At 52.4% G+C, this 15,848-nt stretch overlaps 9 protein-coding genes across 9 annotated transcripts; 5 read left to right on the forward strand and 4 right to left on the reverse strand.

The window, feature by feature from the left end:
* Positions 1 to 425: 425 nt before the first annotated feature.
* Positions 426 to 1,775, forward strand: PV05_02549 (uncharacterized protein; the record flags this gene model as incomplete). Its single annotated transcript, XM_013463127.1, has 1 exon — positions 426 to 1,775. One exon carries the CDS (start codon positions 426 to 428, stop codon positions 1,773 to 1,775), a length of 1,350 nt encoding a protein of 449 aa, XP_013318581.1.
* A 182-nt stretch (positions 1,776 to 1,957) lies between these two features.
* On the reverse strand, positions 1,958 to 3,514 carry PV05_02550 (uncharacterized protein; the record flags this gene model as incomplete). Its single annotated transcript, XM_013463128.1, has 4 exons — positions 1,958 to 2,306; positions 2,361 to 2,426; positions 2,593 to 3,223; positions 3,274 to 3,514. The coding sequence occupies 4 exons, from the start codon at positions 3,512 to 3,514 to the stop codon at positions 1,958 to 1,960; spliced, it is 1,287 nt and encodes a 428-aa protein (XP_013318582.1).
* Positions 3,515 to 4,253: 739 nt separating this feature from the next.
* On the forward strand, positions 4,254 to 5,254 carry PV05_02551 (uncharacterized protein; the record flags this gene model as incomplete). Its single annotated transcript, XM_013463129.1, has 3 exons — positions 4,254 to 4,396; positions 4,453 to 5,173; positions 5,234 to 5,254. 3 exons carry the CDS (start codon positions 4,254 to 4,256, stop codon positions 5,252 to 5,254), a joined length of 885 nt encoding a protein of 294 aa, XP_013318583.1.
* Positions 5,255 to 5,742: 488 nt separating this feature from the next.
* On the forward strand, positions 5,743 to 6,343 carry PV05_02552 (uncharacterized protein; the record flags this gene model as incomplete). Its single annotated transcript, XM_013463130.1, has 2 exons — positions 5,743 to 5,811; positions 5,873 to 6,343. The coding sequence occupies 2 exons, from the start codon at positions 5,743 to 5,745 to the stop codon at positions 6,341 to 6,343; spliced, it is 540 nt and encodes a 179-aa protein (XP_013318584.1).
* A 438-nt stretch (positions 6,344 to 6,781) lies between these two features.
* Positions 6,782 to 7,486, forward strand: PV05_02553 (uncharacterized protein; the record flags this gene model as incomplete). The annotated part of the gene is made up of 2 exons (XM_013463131.1): positions 6,782 to 6,933; positions 6,994 to 7,486. 2 exons carry the CDS (start codon positions 6,782 to 6,784, stop codon positions 7,484 to 7,486), a joined length of 645 nt encoding a protein of 214 aa, XP_013318585.1.
* A 208-nt stretch (positions 7,487 to 7,694) lies between these two features.
* On the reverse strand, positions 7,695 to 10,034 carry PV05_02554 (uncharacterized protein; the record flags this gene model as incomplete). Its single annotated transcript, XM_013463132.1, has 1 exon — positions 7,695 to 10,034. One exon carries the CDS (start codon positions 10,032 to 10,034, stop codon positions 7,695 to 7,697), a length of 2,340 nt encoding a protein of 779 aa, XP_013318586.1.
* Positions 10,035 to 10,237: 203 nt separating this feature from the next.
* Positions 10,238 to 11,555, forward strand: PV05_02555 (cysteine synthase). Its single transcript, XM_013463133.1, has 2 exons — positions 10,238 to 10,454; positions 10,516 to 11,555. Exons 1-2 carry the CDS (start codon positions 10,310 to 10,312, stop codon positions 11,529 to 11,531), a joined length of 1,161 nt encoding a protein of 386 aa, XP_013318587.1. The 5' UTR covers positions 10,238 to 10,309; the 3' UTR covers positions 11,532 to 11,555.
* Positions 11,556 to 12,190: 635 nt separating this feature from the next.
* PV05_02556 (uncharacterized protein) lies at positions 12,191 to 12,891 on the reverse strand (the record flags this gene model as incomplete). Its single annotated transcript, XM_013463134.1, has 3 exons — positions 12,191 to 12,355; positions 12,464 to 12,668; positions 12,743 to 12,891. The coding sequence occupies 3 exons, from the start codon at positions 12,889 to 12,891 to the stop codon at positions 12,191 to 12,193; spliced, it is 519 nt and encodes a 172-aa protein (XP_013318588.1).
* Positions 12,892 to 14,106: 1,215 nt separating this feature from the next.
* On the reverse strand, positions 14,107 to 15,793 carry PV05_02557 (mitochondrial DNA replication protein YHM2). The gene is made up of 3 exons (XM_013463135.1): positions 15,277 to 15,793; positions 14,536 to 15,208; positions 14,107 to 14,481 (listed from the first exon to the last, which is right to left on the reverse strand). Exons 1-3 carry the CDS (start codon positions 15,500 to 15,502, stop codon positions 14,427 to 14,429), a joined length of 954 nt encoding a protein of 317 aa, XP_013318589.1. The 5' UTR covers positions 15,503 to 15,793; the 3' UTR covers positions 14,107 to 14,426.
* Between the last annotated feature and the right edge of the window lie 55 nt (positions 15,794 to 15,848).

Below are 15,848 nucleotides of genomic sequence, written 5' to 3' on the forward strand. Positions count from 1 at the left end.
GAAGAATTAGAGGAAGAATTAGAGGAAGAATTAGAGGAAGAATTAGAGGAAGAATTAGAGGAAGAATTAGAGGAAGAATTAGAGGAAGAATTAGATAGAGGAAAGATTAGAGGCTTTTGGTACTTGTGTCACGAGGCTGACAAATGATTGGCCAAGGACGAGGATAATCCCATCACACGCTCCTCCGAATCAACCACCACATTGATTTCATCTCTTCTCCATTCGTTCTACTTGTTAAGCCACTCTACCAAGTTTATAAGTCATCATGTCTCTCACCACCCGGCGGACTCGACATTTGGATCTATTCCAACGGAGGGGTTGAGCCATTAAACCACGCTCGACAGCGGCATGCTCATTGCGTACGAAGGTCGGTCGCGTACTTGTTCAGTAGACCCAGTGGAGGCTTTGAACACGCAGCGTTCGCGATGGAGCATTGTGACAGCCGAGACTCAATGACCGGGCTGCCTTTTGACGAACACCCGACTTATGATCCGCAATATGTCGACCATGTCTCCGCTGGGCGACGAGCACCGAGCAGCCCTCTGTCCTTGACTACGGGGACGGGTTATAGCATATACAAGTCCACGATCATTCCTGCAATCACATCCGCGCGGATGGAAGTCATTGTGGTGACCTGCTTCTGGGCACCATCAGTGACACGCGACGCAATAAATGAAGCCCTCATTCAGCTCTCAAAGAAGGCTCTCGAGGCTTCGTGCAAAATATCTGTACAGATCTGTTTTTCCTCATCATCACTTGCTCGAAACATGTTATGGCCGACGCTAAAAGAGGGACAAATCTTCCCGCCAACGGCCTGGAAAAAGCTTGGTCTACCTAGAGCCGACGAACTCGAAGGTTTGGACGTAAAAGTTGTTCGCAAGTTTTTCTGGCCTCTCGGCATCATTCATTCCAAGTACGTTGTTGTCGACCGGAAGCTGGCCATACTACCTTCATGCAACGTCTCGTGGGAGCGCTGGTACGAGGTCGCAGTCACGCTGACGGGGCCTGTCGTCGAGCACTTGGTCGCTTTTCATACCTGTTTCTGGGGTCCCGAACAATCACTACCTGCGACACGCTCCGCGACGGAAGTCGATATCAGGTCTACTGTCGAGCTCTCGGGTGCACCTCGGCAACCTGGATATTCTCCTGGTATGCTCGAGACCGGTCCTGTCGAGACCACGCTGTTACCTTCTCCCCATGGCTCTGGGCTCCTTCCCTTTTGGCTCCATCCTCGAGCCCTTGCCAGCCAATGCCCCTGCATTCCCAGCACCGCTCCTGGCTTCCGTCCGACACCTTTGTCGAGCACAACGTATCACCTCCTGAATACCGCCAAGTCCAGCATCATCATGCTTACACCAAATCTGACCGAGCCTGCAGTTCTTGAAGCTATTTATCAGGCCCTTCTGCGGGGCGTTCATGTTTGCATATGGACGAACCGCACCCTGATGACCACCGAGCAGTTGGTGACCGCGGGTACTACGACTACAGCCTGTATCAGTAATTTGAAGCGACGCACACGCAATATGCAGGCTTCCTTGGAAGTTTACTTCTTTGATGATGGTTCCGGCACGCAGGAGGTTCCACTTGCCGATCGCGAGGTGACGCCTGTCAAGTTGCATGCGAAAGTGACCATTGTAGACAACGAGTTGCTGTTGCTAGGAAGTGGCAACATGGATGCTGCGAGTTGGAGGACCAGCCAGGAGTTGGGTATTCTTATCGAGAACAAACAGCTTGTTGAGGAATTCAAGATGCAGTGGAAGTATGGAAGGCTTTGATCAATCATGGTCGATTGCTGGTCAACACCGGCAGCCCGAGCCTTGGTACACGCTTCAACACATATTAGAAAGTCGCAACCATGAGGTCGCTGCATGCAATACGTCCCACTTCCCCGCCAGCCGTCTGGTCAGTGGCAAAGTGCATCCCTTCCGAGGTATAAATCGACCATACCGATTATGATCTACGATTTGGCATCCTTGAGCACCGTTCTCCCACGCAAGAGTGTGATTTTCGGCCAGTTCAAGAACTCAATACCCTCGTACGGGGAGTAATCGCAGCCGTCATGCAGGTCCCTGTCATGGACCAGCCGCCGCGGAGTGAATGCATGATACCATATGACCAAGTCTGCATCTGACCCGACTTGAATAGCGCCTTTCTTCGGATAGAGGCCGTATAACTTCGCAGGGTTTTCCGAGGTCAACTCTACAAAGCGCTTCACGTCGATGCACCGCCGTCTCAATACGCCTTCAGAGAAGAGAAGAGGGAGTCGAGTCTCGACACCAGGGAGTCCGTTGGGTATTTTGGTAAACCTTGGGACTGAAGTTAGGCTCTGGCACTAGCCTCAACGAGGAATTTACACTTACGTTCCATTGGGATTGCCATTATCCGCTTGAGAAAGTCCCACCTGCTTCCCATTTGGGCCAGCGAATCTGCACAAACGATGGTCAGACGAAAACACGAAACAATGAGACTTTTCCTGCTCATCTATATGGGCAATGGTCAGAAGAGAATATGGTGAATGTCCCGTTGACGACTCCTCTCCAAATGGCTTCCACATCATTCGGGTCGCTTCTTAATGGCGGCGAGCATATGAACTTTGCACCGCAGAAATGCTCCTGTGCCAAGTTTGACTTCCCGAGCAGCAAGTACTGTGGACAGGTCTCTGCAAAGACTGGTTTCAGTTGTGACTGGGCCTTTCTGATGACTGCAGCGGACTCTGGCACAGAAATGTGGACAATGAGCAGTGGCGTATCCATGACCGATGAGAATGTTATGGCGCGATTGGTCGCTTCTGCTTCAGCGGCTGCCGGGTGGGCAATGGCTTTGTACAGCGGATCTGTCAAGCCTTGAGACTCGAGCTGTTCGGCGAAGAAGTCGACAAGATCACCATTTTCAGCATGGACCAACGCTACCATGCCCAGTTCTCGTGCTTTATGCAGAGCACGGAGAAAGTCCTTGTCAGAGATCCTCATGTGCTTGTACGTCAGGAAAAGTTTTATGCTCATGATCCCGTCGCGGGCTAGACTCGGAAGCTCCTCTTCGAGCACCGTTGGCGCGGGATCCGTGATGATAGCATGGAAGCCGTAGTCGGCATATGAGCCTTGTTCTTGCGCCAGCTGGTGGTAAGCGTCGACTTTCTCTCGAAGCGACTCTCCTCGCGACTGCTCGGCGAACAACAATACCGTCGTTGTCCCTCCCGCAACTGCACTCCGCGTTCCTGTCTCTACTGTGCTGAAGTCAGTAACATTTCCCCGCCTCGGGTCATGGCCAACTCACTGGTGTCGGCACACTGGTATCCGGCTTCTCGTGCCCGCGGCGACTTGTCCTGGGCCAGATGCACATGGCCGTCTATGACTCCTGGAGTTACAATGGCATCCTCGCAATCAATGATTTTGATGTCTTCCGAAGCGACAAGGTTCAGACCCAGCGCTGATATCACACCATGCTTGATGCCAATGTCGCATACAAACGCCCCGTTGACGAAGGCGTCCCGCAATATCACATCAAACAATTGCATGTTGAAGCCGGCTAAACTCAGAACTCCGGAACACTTTCGACTCCTAAAACCACGCTGCCAGAGGACTGGCCGATACTCTCATGTCAGACTTGCGGATCCAAGACTAGGAACTCATAGCCATCGCGAGATTGACAATGCGGACAGTCACTGGGAATCGGATTTGAATTTGCTAAAGTGGTCTACATTCTCTAGATTCGATATCTTCTCGAAGAAATACTGCATGCTCATGAACGCCTGCATCCACAAACAACGGCGAGCACAAGAGAGCGAGAGATGCGGACGGTTCCGATATCAAATGCGTTTCGGAGTAAGGCCACCCTCGCCATCGCCATCATCGTCGGTACATCCGCTCTCAACGTCTCTCTCACGCGAGTATACGGAGTTTCACGATCTATTATAACCAATCAATCTCTCCCTTTATTGTCGGACGAGCCCGATGATCCCCATAAACTTCTCGAGATAACAGTCGTGACTTACGTACCTGAGACTTCGTCTTCCAAGAGAAACGCATCGTTTCATCATGTTATCCTATACAGATATCCCGAAAGTCCAAATCAACATGTGCGTATCAGGCATGCAGCGCATCTCGACGACAATCGAAGTGAATCAAGCATATAAAGGCCATGCTATCGCCACTCGCTCTACTGTGGGAAGTTACAACTACTCATGATCCCTTGGAAATGAAGCCCAGCACTCGAGTCTCGGGGAACCAAATTCAAGCATCTCAGCCGTTGTCATTATGGAGGGTTTGAACATATACATGCCCAAGTCTAAGAAAGAATGGAAAGCCATCATCGCGACTGGTTCCGAGCATGATCCCGCATCTCAATGGATCAACAAGGACCTCGCACCCACGCCAAAGGAAGCACGTACATGGTCATGGTGAGCTGGCAACGAATTTGTTATGTTCCAATCACTCATACTAACCTGCACAACAGGATATCCCTGACCAGCTACTGGTGGGGCAATGCCTTCAATTCCAGCCAGTGGTCCAACGGCGCTAGTCTCATTGCCGTCGGCTTGAATTGGTGGCAAGCATTGATTGCCTGCATGTTGGCGAATCTCATCTCGTCCACTGTGGCCCTCGCCTTGGGACGACCTGGGGCGAGGTACCACATCGGCTACCCGGTCCTAGCTAGGAGTGTCTTCGGCATATACGGGCACTACTTCTTCGTCTGGATCCGCGCCGTGGTCGCCATTATCTGGTTCGGTGTACTGACGTATTTCGGCTCGCAGCACTTGAGCGTCATCTTCAGATGCATCTTCGGGAATTCGTGGGAGAACATGCCGAACCATCTTCCCACCAGCGCTGGAATCAGCTCGAGAGATCTCCTGGCCTTCTTCCTCTTTTGGTTGATTGAGCTGCCGTTTCAAGTTGTGCATCCAACCAGGATCAAGTACCTATTCGCGGTGTGTTTCTCCATGCTCTCGCCCACCTTTTCCCATCGCGGTTGTGCTGATCAATTTGCGGCGTCGCAGGCTGAATTGATATTCTGCCCGCTGGCTTGCCTGGGAACATTCGCCTGGTATGTCAACTACGGAGGCGGCATTCGCGTAAACACATTCGGAGCGACACGAGTCCACGGTGGTGCTCTGGGCTGGGCCATGCTCAATGGCATCAGTAGCTGTCTGGGCGTGACGTCTGCTCTTCTTGTCAATGTAAATCGCATACTGTAATGTCCGCGGAGACGAATGGCAATGGCTGACTCTCTGTTCCAGCAACCTGACTTGACCCGATAATACCAGACGACCCAAAGATGCTGGATGGCGCCCAGCGTCGTCCATCTTCGCCAGCAAGACGTTGATATTTTTCTTCGGCATCGGCGCGACCGCAGCTGTCCAAGGAAAATTCGGACAAGCATACTGGAACCAGTGGGACTTACTCAATGCCATCCTCGACCGGTTCTGGGGTCCTGCCGCGCGAGCGGGCTGCTTCTTTGCTGCAATGGGGCTCGCATTGTCTGTGTTGGGCGTCAACATTGGCTGCAATGCTATTCCCTTCGGTACCATATATTCCCCATGTCCTCGACAAGGTGGCCAGACATGACTGACGGTTCTTTTGTCCTTTTCTCAGGTGCGATGTGACAGACTTATTGCCCAAGTACTTCACCATCGTCCGGGGCCAGCTGTTCTGCGGCATTGCGTCCCTTGCAATTGTGCCGTGGAAGCTTCTCAGTAAGCTCTGCCAGCTCAACCACCTCAATGCCGACCACTAACTTGTCTGTCTGATGGCCGACGGCTCCGGCTTCTTGACCCTCCTGGGCAGCTACAATATCTTCATCTCGCCGATCTGTGGCGTAAGTGTTGCCTCACTAAGTCCTAAGAGCACTGGGAAACCCGAGTACTAACACCTGCTAGATCATCATGGTCGACTATTTCGTCGTCAGGCGCGGCAACATCCACACGCCTTCGCTTTTCAACCCGGCCCTGGGGTCTTTGTACTACTACACTAAAGGCTGGAACCTCAAAGCGCTGGCATGCTGGGTCTCTGCTGCAATTTTCGGCGTTCCGGGCCTGATCGGAGCATACCATCCGACATGGGTCGCTGAAGCCGCCATACACATGTACCAAACGGGATGGGTGATATGTTTTGCGGTGGCTGTCGCCTTTTACTTCACGGCCAATCTCGTGATGCCGGCCAAGGTGTTCCCCATGGGCCACGAGGGTGCTTCGAAAGGGTTTGAAACCCTCGCAGAGACGGAAGGGTATTTTGATGGTGAGATGCTCATTGAATCGGGTGTGACCACCGGCCAGGAGCCTGAAGACCGAGCGTCGGAAGGAATGAGCGCCGTTTCTGTGAGGGATATTGTGGGCAGTGAGAAGGTTTGAAGAAGAAAGCCCTCAGGTATAGGACCTTGTAAAGCCAAAGTCGAATGTCCTCGATGACGCTTTCGTGATACCTATTTCGAGAGCACATTGACTCAGTATGTATGTCAACATTTGGACGAAGTCACAGTCTGTTCTGTCGTTCCAGATTTCTTGTCAAGGTCGGATGTGCATCATCACACACCAACTGTTGCTAAGCCGCCGCACTCAGGCTGAGATCGTAGATGGGTGGCCTGAAAGAAATTGACGATCTCAGAATACGACGCACATGTAATACTCGTATGGATGACGCTGCGGTATGCCTAACTTAGTAGTGCTGATATGAGCTTCTTCGCACCTCTTCATACTGACAGCTCAAGTAAATATGCGAGAAACCCTGGTGAGACGATAATACGTTCACCAAAACTTTGGGCTTCAAAGCAGAATGAGCATATTAACAACATGACGAACGAGAGACTCGAGCGCGTTATAGACCTGGTCGAGATCAAAGACCTTCTAGTCCGGGAGAAATCATACCGGGACTCGTTGAACTGGACGGCGCTTCGCGAAGTCTGGCACCCCGACGCATCGAGGACGAACATCAATATCTCATGGTAAATGTGGACGATCAGAACCTACTTTGACTCCAGGGCTGAAAATCTCCGCCTGCACAGGTACAACGGGGATATTGATGGCTTCATCGCGGGGTCCAAGGTCATGGCCGAAAAGGGGCCCAAAGCCAGGCACGACATCAACCCGGTAGAGGTGCACTTCAGTAGCAACAATAAAAAGGCCTCCTCCGAGTCCAATGTTCGAATCCGCAACCGTACCGAGATTGAAGGCACGTGGTACGACATCACCTCGTACGGCCGGTTTATCAATCGTTTGGAGAAGTACCAGGACCAGGACCAGGACAAGGGGCAGGGGCAGAAGTGGTACATGGTCAAGTTCGAGGCCATTTACGACAACGAGACCTTGACGCCCACGTTTCCCACTGACAAGATCCCCTCGACGAGGCCGCCCGTCGAGTATAGAGAGAGTTATAACGTGCTTGCGTGGATGATGGAGCGTACTGGGTTTCCAATCAGTCAGGATATGCCGGGACTGGACAGGCCAGAGACTGTGGAAAGGATCATGCAGGAAGCATTTGCGTGGCTTAAGGCGTGAACATTCGCACCTCTCCTCTTCAGTAGGATTTGTGGTATCTGTTACCGAATCTCAGACAGGTTGCGTCCGAGGATGACCGGTATCCTCGAGGAAGTTGCGGTGGCGTCTGCATTGCGAGGTACACAGAAGTACTAGTAGCTTAGTACTCGCTTGGGTCGCCGTGTTGTGTCGTGTGGCAATCTTGCGATTGCAGTCACGTCATGTCATGTCATGTCAAAATGATATCCCTTTCGTCAGGATTTCGTGTGTACCATTCTGATGCGGGTATCAGCACGGAAGAAAGTCGCCAATAAGATCTGCCATCGTCTCTCTTGACGACCACCAGAGCGCTGACCATGTTTTCAATGATTCTGTCCGAATCCCAGATCCGAAGCCAATGCTTCACAAACATTAATTCTACCCGGTTGTTCTGATTTCGTAAGACTTGCGAATGTGCAGGGTGTAAGCGGAAGGCCACGTCCGTAGGCTCAAAGTTTTGGTGCTCGCCAACGGGGTTTCGCAGCAGATCTCCATTTCGAGCGACGAGACCCCAGTGGTCGCCTACTGCAAATTTCGCCTGCTGCGTGTTACTCGGACGGTTCAGGTGAGGAGCACCGGCCCGTCGTAAGAATCGGACTTGGAACATGCAGAGGCTCGTGCGTAGAGCGATGTCCGGAGGCACATCTTCTCCCACATGGGAGAGCTCGAGAATGGTCGCCTCCTGTCGATATTCTCCTGGCGAGCTGAAATCTTCCAAGCGCCTTCTCTTGTTTGAGGTGTTTTGGTGTTGCTTTGCGGCTTTGGTCGGATCATTGGGAGGAGTTGCAGTCTGATCATGGATCCAATATGCATATTCCGCCCAACCTGACCAGCCGAGCCAGCTCCAGGATGGAAATTCCGGACACCGAGAATTGACGTAGCCATGATGGGGCTTCCATAACAAAGATTTCAGGAGGTCTACTTTGGGCAGTGCCCAGTGGAATTGGACCCCGGTCCTGGCCGTCATTCGATTCAACGAGCCTCGACACGCATTGTATCGGTCGTTCTCCCATGTAATCTCGCGGTGAGTGTAGTCGGCTACCAAGGAGCTGTACTGTTGGAAATCCCACTCTAGTTTCTCGAGGTTAATCTCGGATCCATCTTCCCTGTAGTATTTGTCTCCAATCTGTGAGGTTCCACCTGCGCTTGTCAAGTTGTCGACGCTCAACAAGTCATGAAAGTATTCTGTGCGGCATGACATGGCGATATAAGTGTCCGCGAAAGTGAGGAGACGTCTCGATAGAAGCCGTTCTTGGAGGGTCCATGCTCGACTATCCCATCGAGATTTGCCGTTGTCGTCCCACCAAGAGTGTACATAAGTAGCCGTCAGCCGTCCCGAGGAAAGTTCGACTTTAGGTTGCCTTGTGTATAAGAACGGGCGAGAAACTCCGGGAAGCCCATACCGTGCGTTGGGTCCGTCTAGGCAGGCTATGGTCAGCCAAGCTGAGGAGAAAATCTGATCCATCAGCGCGATCTGCCGTTGTTGCTCTTCTCGGTCATCCTGATTGATACAAAAGAGGTCAATCCAAAGGTATCGCACCCCCAGTCCCTTCGTCACCCGGATTGCGTCCTCGAATGTTTGTGGGGTTTTTGATGGCAGCACTTGCGCATAGCCCTGTCCGGCATTGTCTGAAAGGCGGACTGGTCGTGGGCGAGATCCAAGAGACTGAGTGGACTGATCCGAACCCCACACATAGCTTAGAGCTACATAACGCTCTCCGTGCGGATACGGAACAATCGCGCGGGAATCGACATCGATAACGGTGAGGCCTTCTGTATTGTCCAACTCGGTTGGGCAACAGAGACTACCATGTACGTCCTCACACTTGTTGATCCATGATATGACAAGCTCGATATCGAGGCTGCCGTTGAAGGCGTAGAGACGACGCCTTTCACTGGGGTAGACGAGGTTGCGGGATTCTGTGCCGTGGCCAGAATCAATGGCCGGCTCGAAGGTAATACAGATCGATGGGTCTGATCTTGCTCGCGCGCCAACCCGAAGCCAGCCAAATTGACAAGGTGGGAGATTGACACTAATTCCTGCAGTAACGAACCACGGGTCAGAATCGGAAACAAGTCGAATCGAGGTCGCATGTTCATTCTGGCCAGGTGGAATTGTGAACGAGCCTTTAGCAGTCTGTAGCAGGATGGCCTCGAGCAGGAATTTGCATAGACAACAATAATATTCTACCTCGACAGCGTGCCGTAAATCACCAACTGTGCGACGTGCGTTCGCCAGATGGCGTTGCTCGGTGTCAGGTTTGAGCTTAGACAACGCAGCGAACACGTTGGGGATGTCAATTTCTTTACAAGAATCGCAAAGTCTCACTGTACCTCGAACCGTTCCGGGCCTTGATGCGGCGTCGCCGTGTAGACCCTCCTCAGCGTGCTTGAGGTTGTCATCGGCCTCTTCGAGAATGGCTGTTGCATTGTCAAGAGTCAATTCCAGCCGGGATTTCACACCCTCGAACTGTTCTCTCAAATCCTGCAGCTTGTTCTTGGCTGCCCATAAGGAGGACTCGTCTGCCATATCGGCAAGTGAAATGTGTGTCAAGGTGGGATTCAGACGCGTGCATGAAGTCAGGCATCAGACAGCAGGAGCCACGTGAGCCACCTAGGAGCAACATCTGCAGTCCTTGGTTATGTAAGCAGCTGCAAGGCGCAGCCTCGACCTCGGCAGCAATGATGCCATCGATCCTCCGTAGCGACTTTTTTCCTTTCGAAGCCCACGATCTGCTCGGGTCCTCTTCCATTGATTTAACCCTCTACATCCCGATCACTGTGCTGTCGACGGGCGTCCACACCATGGCGAACGCCTTCAGAATGTCAATAAGGCGCTTCGCCACCACAGCAGCCCGCGCGGCAAGCGCAGCTACAGAAGCACCCACGCCCAATGCTTACGGTATCCGCGTGTCCAAAGCCCAAGGTGTAGTCGACCAGTTGACAGGTGGTACGCTCGATGTCCCTCAGATGTGAGACCAGAAACGGTCAGCTAATATTGACGTGTGCAGCAATCGGCAACACTCCCCTCATCCGCCTCCGGCACCTCTCCGAGCAAACCGGATGCAACGTCTTAGGCAAATCCGAATTCCAAAACCCCGGAGGCTCGGTCAAAGACCGCGCGGCGCTATACGTCGTTAAAGATGCCGAAGAGCGTGGGCTTCTCAAGGCAGGAGGCACGGTCGTCGAGGGCACAGCGGGCAACACGGGCATCGGGCTCGCCCATGTCTGCCGCGCGCGTGGATATAAGCTGGTCATATACATGCCCAACACGCAGTCACAAGGCAAGATCGACCTCCTACGCCTGCTCGGGGCTGAAGTGTACCCCGTGCCTGCGGTTGCGTGGGAGAATCCAGAGAACTACAATTGGCAGGCCAAACGGCACGCGGAGCGGTTATTGAAAGAGGATCCCGAGCACGGCGCCGTCTGGACGAATCAGTTCGACAACATCGCAAATCGTCGGGCACACATCGAGACGACGGGGCCCGAAATCTGGGCGCAGACGGATGGCAAGATTGACGCTTTCACGTGTGCGACAGGCACGGGCGGAACACTTGCGGGCACCACGCGATATCTCAAGGACGTGAGCGGTGGGCGTGTCAAGTCGTTCCTGGCAGACCCGCCCGGTTCAGTTTTGTTTTCGTACGTCAGCTCGGGCGGGCAACTCAACGAGCGGAAGGGTAGCAGTATCACTGAAGGCATCGGCCAGGGTCGGGTTACGGATAACTTGAAGAACGAGGTCAACGAACTTGACGGTGCGCTACAGATCTCGGACGACAAGACGATAGCCATGGTGTATCGCTGTCTGGATGAGGAAGGGCTTTACCTCGGAGCGAGCAGCGCGTTGAACGTTGTGGCGGCGAAGGAGGTTGCTGAGAAGCTGGGGCCGAATCATACCGTTGTCACAATGCTGTGTGACGGTGCGTACAGGTACGCGGACCGATTATTCAGCGACAAATGGTTGCGGAGTAAAGGGCTGAGAGACGCCATTCCTGAGCATCTCCAAAAGTATATTGTTTTGGAATAGACGAATGAGATATGTGTCAAAGAACGTCCTCTTGGCTCGAAGAAATCAACAATGAGCGACATTTTTGTATGCAGACGAAGGTGAAGGACTGCCGACCGCCTTTCTGTCTTGCCTTCGTTGCCAGTGTCGTCGTGAGCAGTGAATATCAGTGTCGTCACGGGTGAGCAGTGAATAGTGATCTGATACAACATGTGATGGAAGGATGTCCAGTGACCGATGAGAATTGAATGAAACGCTGTGGGAAATGAAATCCCATGTAAAAAGATGCATATGATGCCCAGGAGATGGGATCTGATTGTTAGGCGTGAAGCCTGCCTCAAGGCCTAGTTGCTTCGAGAGTGTCTGCCCGCGTCTCGTCGACCCTCCTGACGAAATATCATCCTTGGTCAGGCACGGTCAGCTTAGATCTGCCATGTAGTTCTTCCCGTACCGGCATGATGCCAACCGAGAGAGAACGCACATGACCAGTGCACTCTCCATTGACGGGTAATATCATTCCATTTTCTCATAATCGCAAGCTCCCAAAAGCATCGATGCCGCCTTCTTCAGCTTTGCGCCGTGTCCATGGATCCAGAACCCAGAATCTCTGCCCTTTCTCCCATTGATGCAGCAACCAGCCACGAGTTTTGTCTCATGCCTGCTTTTGGCCCCGGAGCGTCTCAGTCGATCTGGCAGTCGAAGCTGAAGATATACCAACCAGGTGAGTGGCACACGTTCGCGCTATTGTCAATCTTCATGACCTGGTTGCCTGTGCAGTCTGGGCTGCTGTACAAGTTGCAGCTCGTGAACGCGCCTGTACACTCGGAGATCCAAACGTGGTCGACCTAGAAATATAATCGGTCAGAGAGACAACGTAATCCAAGGCCCAGCTTAAGCATGCGTCTCGGAAGGAACATCAGGGGAGAGCAGAGTGAGGGAGAGGCAAAACTTACGCCCTGAATACCGGGGAAACCCAATGCCTGCTCGCGCGGCCAGATACCGTTGCATCCTGGGTCGCGGACAATGCCGTCCCACAAGGTCGACGCGCCGCAGCTGCCTAGGCCGAATTGGAAGATGCAGCATTCGGTGCAGATCGAGCGAGAGGTGGTCAGCAAAGTGCCTGCCATTTCCCGCACTATTGTCGACAACAGGGTGTCCCTGTAGTAGCGCAACGGCGTGAGAGAGGACGCTTTAAGACGCTTTCTTTGTGTCGCTAGGCTGGGCCAACTTACCATCCAGGAGCGAATGGAGATTGAGTCGATGGGCAGGTTGCGCTGACGAGTGTTGGCAAGATACCGAAGACGGTGAGAGCAAGCATCATCACGACCGATGGGAAGAGAGTGCGGCGGACGTCCATGACGAAAGTCGAGAAAGAGGACATGCTGCTAAGTTTCGGCTTTTGTTCGATGTTATTTGATATTGGTAGTCCGGGCACGGATCGTGGGATGAAGATGGTGTTTGATCTGGTTGCAGAGTGCTCGAAGTGTTCTTGCATGAGCATGTGTGCTGGAAGCAAGGAAATTTAAACGTAAACGACTGAGATAAAGAGAGACATCGTTTGTCACCAGCCGTTGAAGCGTAAAGTGAATGAAGGGCTTGTTGAATTCAATGTCACTCTCATAGTGATGCATTGCAGTGAAGAAGAAGAAGAGAAAATATTGAAAGTCACCGTCACTTTGATGCATCAGCCGGGACATCATTCACTGGAGGTACTGTACTCGTACCTCCGCTAGAGCTGCTCGCTTCATTAGCTTTACCATATTTTTAGACCGGCCCCAAGGAATGCTATGCACAGCATTGCCGTTTCGTTTGCACATGCTCTCCATAGGTACTCACCTTTGGCCCGGGGACACAGATAGCGGAAACGCAGCTGCTGCAGTCACCTCCCCTTGAGGCGCTGTTTGCATCCGTTCGTTATCCGGCAAAGAATCAAGGAAAAATGACTTGCACTTCCATGTCCCCACTTGTACCAATGCAGCTTGCATATCGCAAGGCAATATGACGCAGATCTGCACCAGGATCAGCTTGTCAACTCTCAAGCTACCATCGAGCTCTCTGTGCGCCATTGGACGGACTTTCTTTGCGTGGTAGAATTCTTGACGTCGTCCAAAGTTGGCAAGGTTGGAAGCGAGCGACATGCCCAATGGGGGTGGATGTGGGGTGCAACGACCAGGTAGACGAGGCTGAGAACCCCTGGCACCCTGGTCCGAACGACTCGAAGCTTGCCGCAGATCATGATATCCAACCACACTCTTTCTTGCAATGAAAGGAGATAAATGTTACAATCCTTCAGAATTTCAGAAAGCCATCGACCCAAACTTCCGTCCATGAGGAGGCAATTCGTTGTACTGGGCGTGCCATCGTCGGTCTTCAGTCCCGACGTTTGAATTTTCGTCTATGAGCTGATGAGACTGTTCCTGCAGCAAGGTATAGCACACACTGTGTCAGCGTCTACCGCATTGCCGAAGTACATACAGTAAGTGCTCCTGGTTGCTGCCGAGTTGAACCAGGACCGAGGAGTCCCAAGGATTGCAGACTAGCTGCTAGGTTAGAAGCCGGCACTTGATGTTCTGAGGGAAGACATGGAACAACGATATGCACATCCTGTTGAACAGTCGGACATATAAGCGATACAGACGCAGAATAATAAATATATATATCCATCATATTTTGCATTCCATTGCGAAGCAATTTGCAGCCTCGCTCTGTCGCCGACTCGGGCAACACAATGTGTAACAACGTAATTCGAAGAGAACGCCCGAAAAAAGTATTCCAGTCCAGATCTATTCATGTCTTCCAGAAACAGGCACACCAACATGTCGTAATGATTCGCTGTTGTAGATACTCTAGGGACGGAGGAAGACTCGCATCTCCGCTCTCGCTTGTGCCCAACTCAACATGTCAACCCGAACTCCTTCAGTGCTTCGCAGTAACCTTTTCGCCAGTCAATTTCTCAACAGCATCCTTGGCCCTGGAGTCACAACTGTCAGCAGTAGCTCAGAAACATCTGGAGGGATGAGCTTACATATCACCCAAAGCAACCATGCACACAGTTTGCCAAACGCCGAGACCAATACGAGGAGTAACACCACGGTATAGACCCTTAAGACCGTTGGTTTCGTAGATATACTTCAGCGTCTTTCCGACAGTCAAGTTCTTGGGCCGATTGGGATCGGCAGTTTTGCTCTGCATCTCAACACGAATGACTTCAATCGGTTGATTCCAGGCAGACAGACCACCACCAAGAGCGCTAGCAATGATCTTCTCAACACTGCTCAATTTCTCGCCATCCTTCTTATCGGTCACTTTTCGAATAGCCGACTCGGCCAATCTGGACAAACCGAATCGCGAACCCCAGTTCGTAGTTTGACGGATGGCAACGGCGTTGACACCCTTATTGATACCCCGGATGCCTTCTTTTCTGTAAATGTCCGCGAATGTTTGGAAGGTTGAAGGAGGCTTGACACCCTGCGCGGCGAGTTTATGCTGGGTAATCTCGACCGTCTTCATACACGTGCAGAAACCCATTGTCGCATATGCTTGGGCGACACCACCAACCATGCCACCGCTGATGCCGGCGACAAAGTTGTTGGCTCCAAAGGTCTTCGCGTAGTACTCAGCCTCGGAGGCGACGAAGAGGAGGACGGCACCCTTTGTCGAGGCTTCGATCCAGGCCCACGGGATGAGGCCTTGGTAGTCTAGCATGCGCAACTTCGTTAGCCGAGGTCTGTTTGGCAGCAGGAATGCTCCAATGTTTGGTGCTTACATCCAAGAATACCACCACGTCCCCATATTCTTGACATGGCACCAGCGAAGGTGTCCTTTCGGTTGGCAGCCATGGTTGTCTTGATGACTTCCAAGGGCTGTCCCAGGGTTGTGACCTCGAACATGTTCAGCCCAGCTCCGAGGAGCAGGTTGCTGAACTTGACGGGTTTCTTCTCAATCTTCTCCACACCGGGAGTCGATGTACCCATGACTTGTTGAGCGGACATTGCAAAGAGGTGGTTGGTATTGTCTGCCCTGACCAAGGGAACAGGTCGGCTTCGTCGCCTTGGAGGATTGAGCGCTTAGGAGAAAGGGCTGAGGCTCTGCGGGAAGGTGTACTGGAGGAGAGGAAATTCCAGAATGGAGGAACGAAGTCAGGAACGGAGATCAAGAGACGGTGCAAGCTGACACAATGACTGGGGCCGGAGTTCGAAAATGTTCAGCTGGGTTTCGGTGATGGAGCTGGGCAACAATAGTTCAATACAAGACAGATTCCATTATCGTGTTGCATGGCCTGTCGGCGTTGTGCCTGCGCCTGCGCCTCGACAAATCCCAAAAGAATCCCCCGTTCAC

The sequence above is a fragment of the Exophiala xenobiotica genome (assembly GCF_000835505.1).
Source record: "Exophiala xenobiotica strain CBS 118157 unplaced genomic scaffold supercont1.2, whole genome shotgun sequence".
Classification (NCBI taxonomy): domain Eukaryota; kingdom Fungi; phylum Ascomycota; class Eurotiomycetes; order Chaetothyriales; family Herpotrichiellaceae; genus Exophiala; species Exophiala xenobiotica.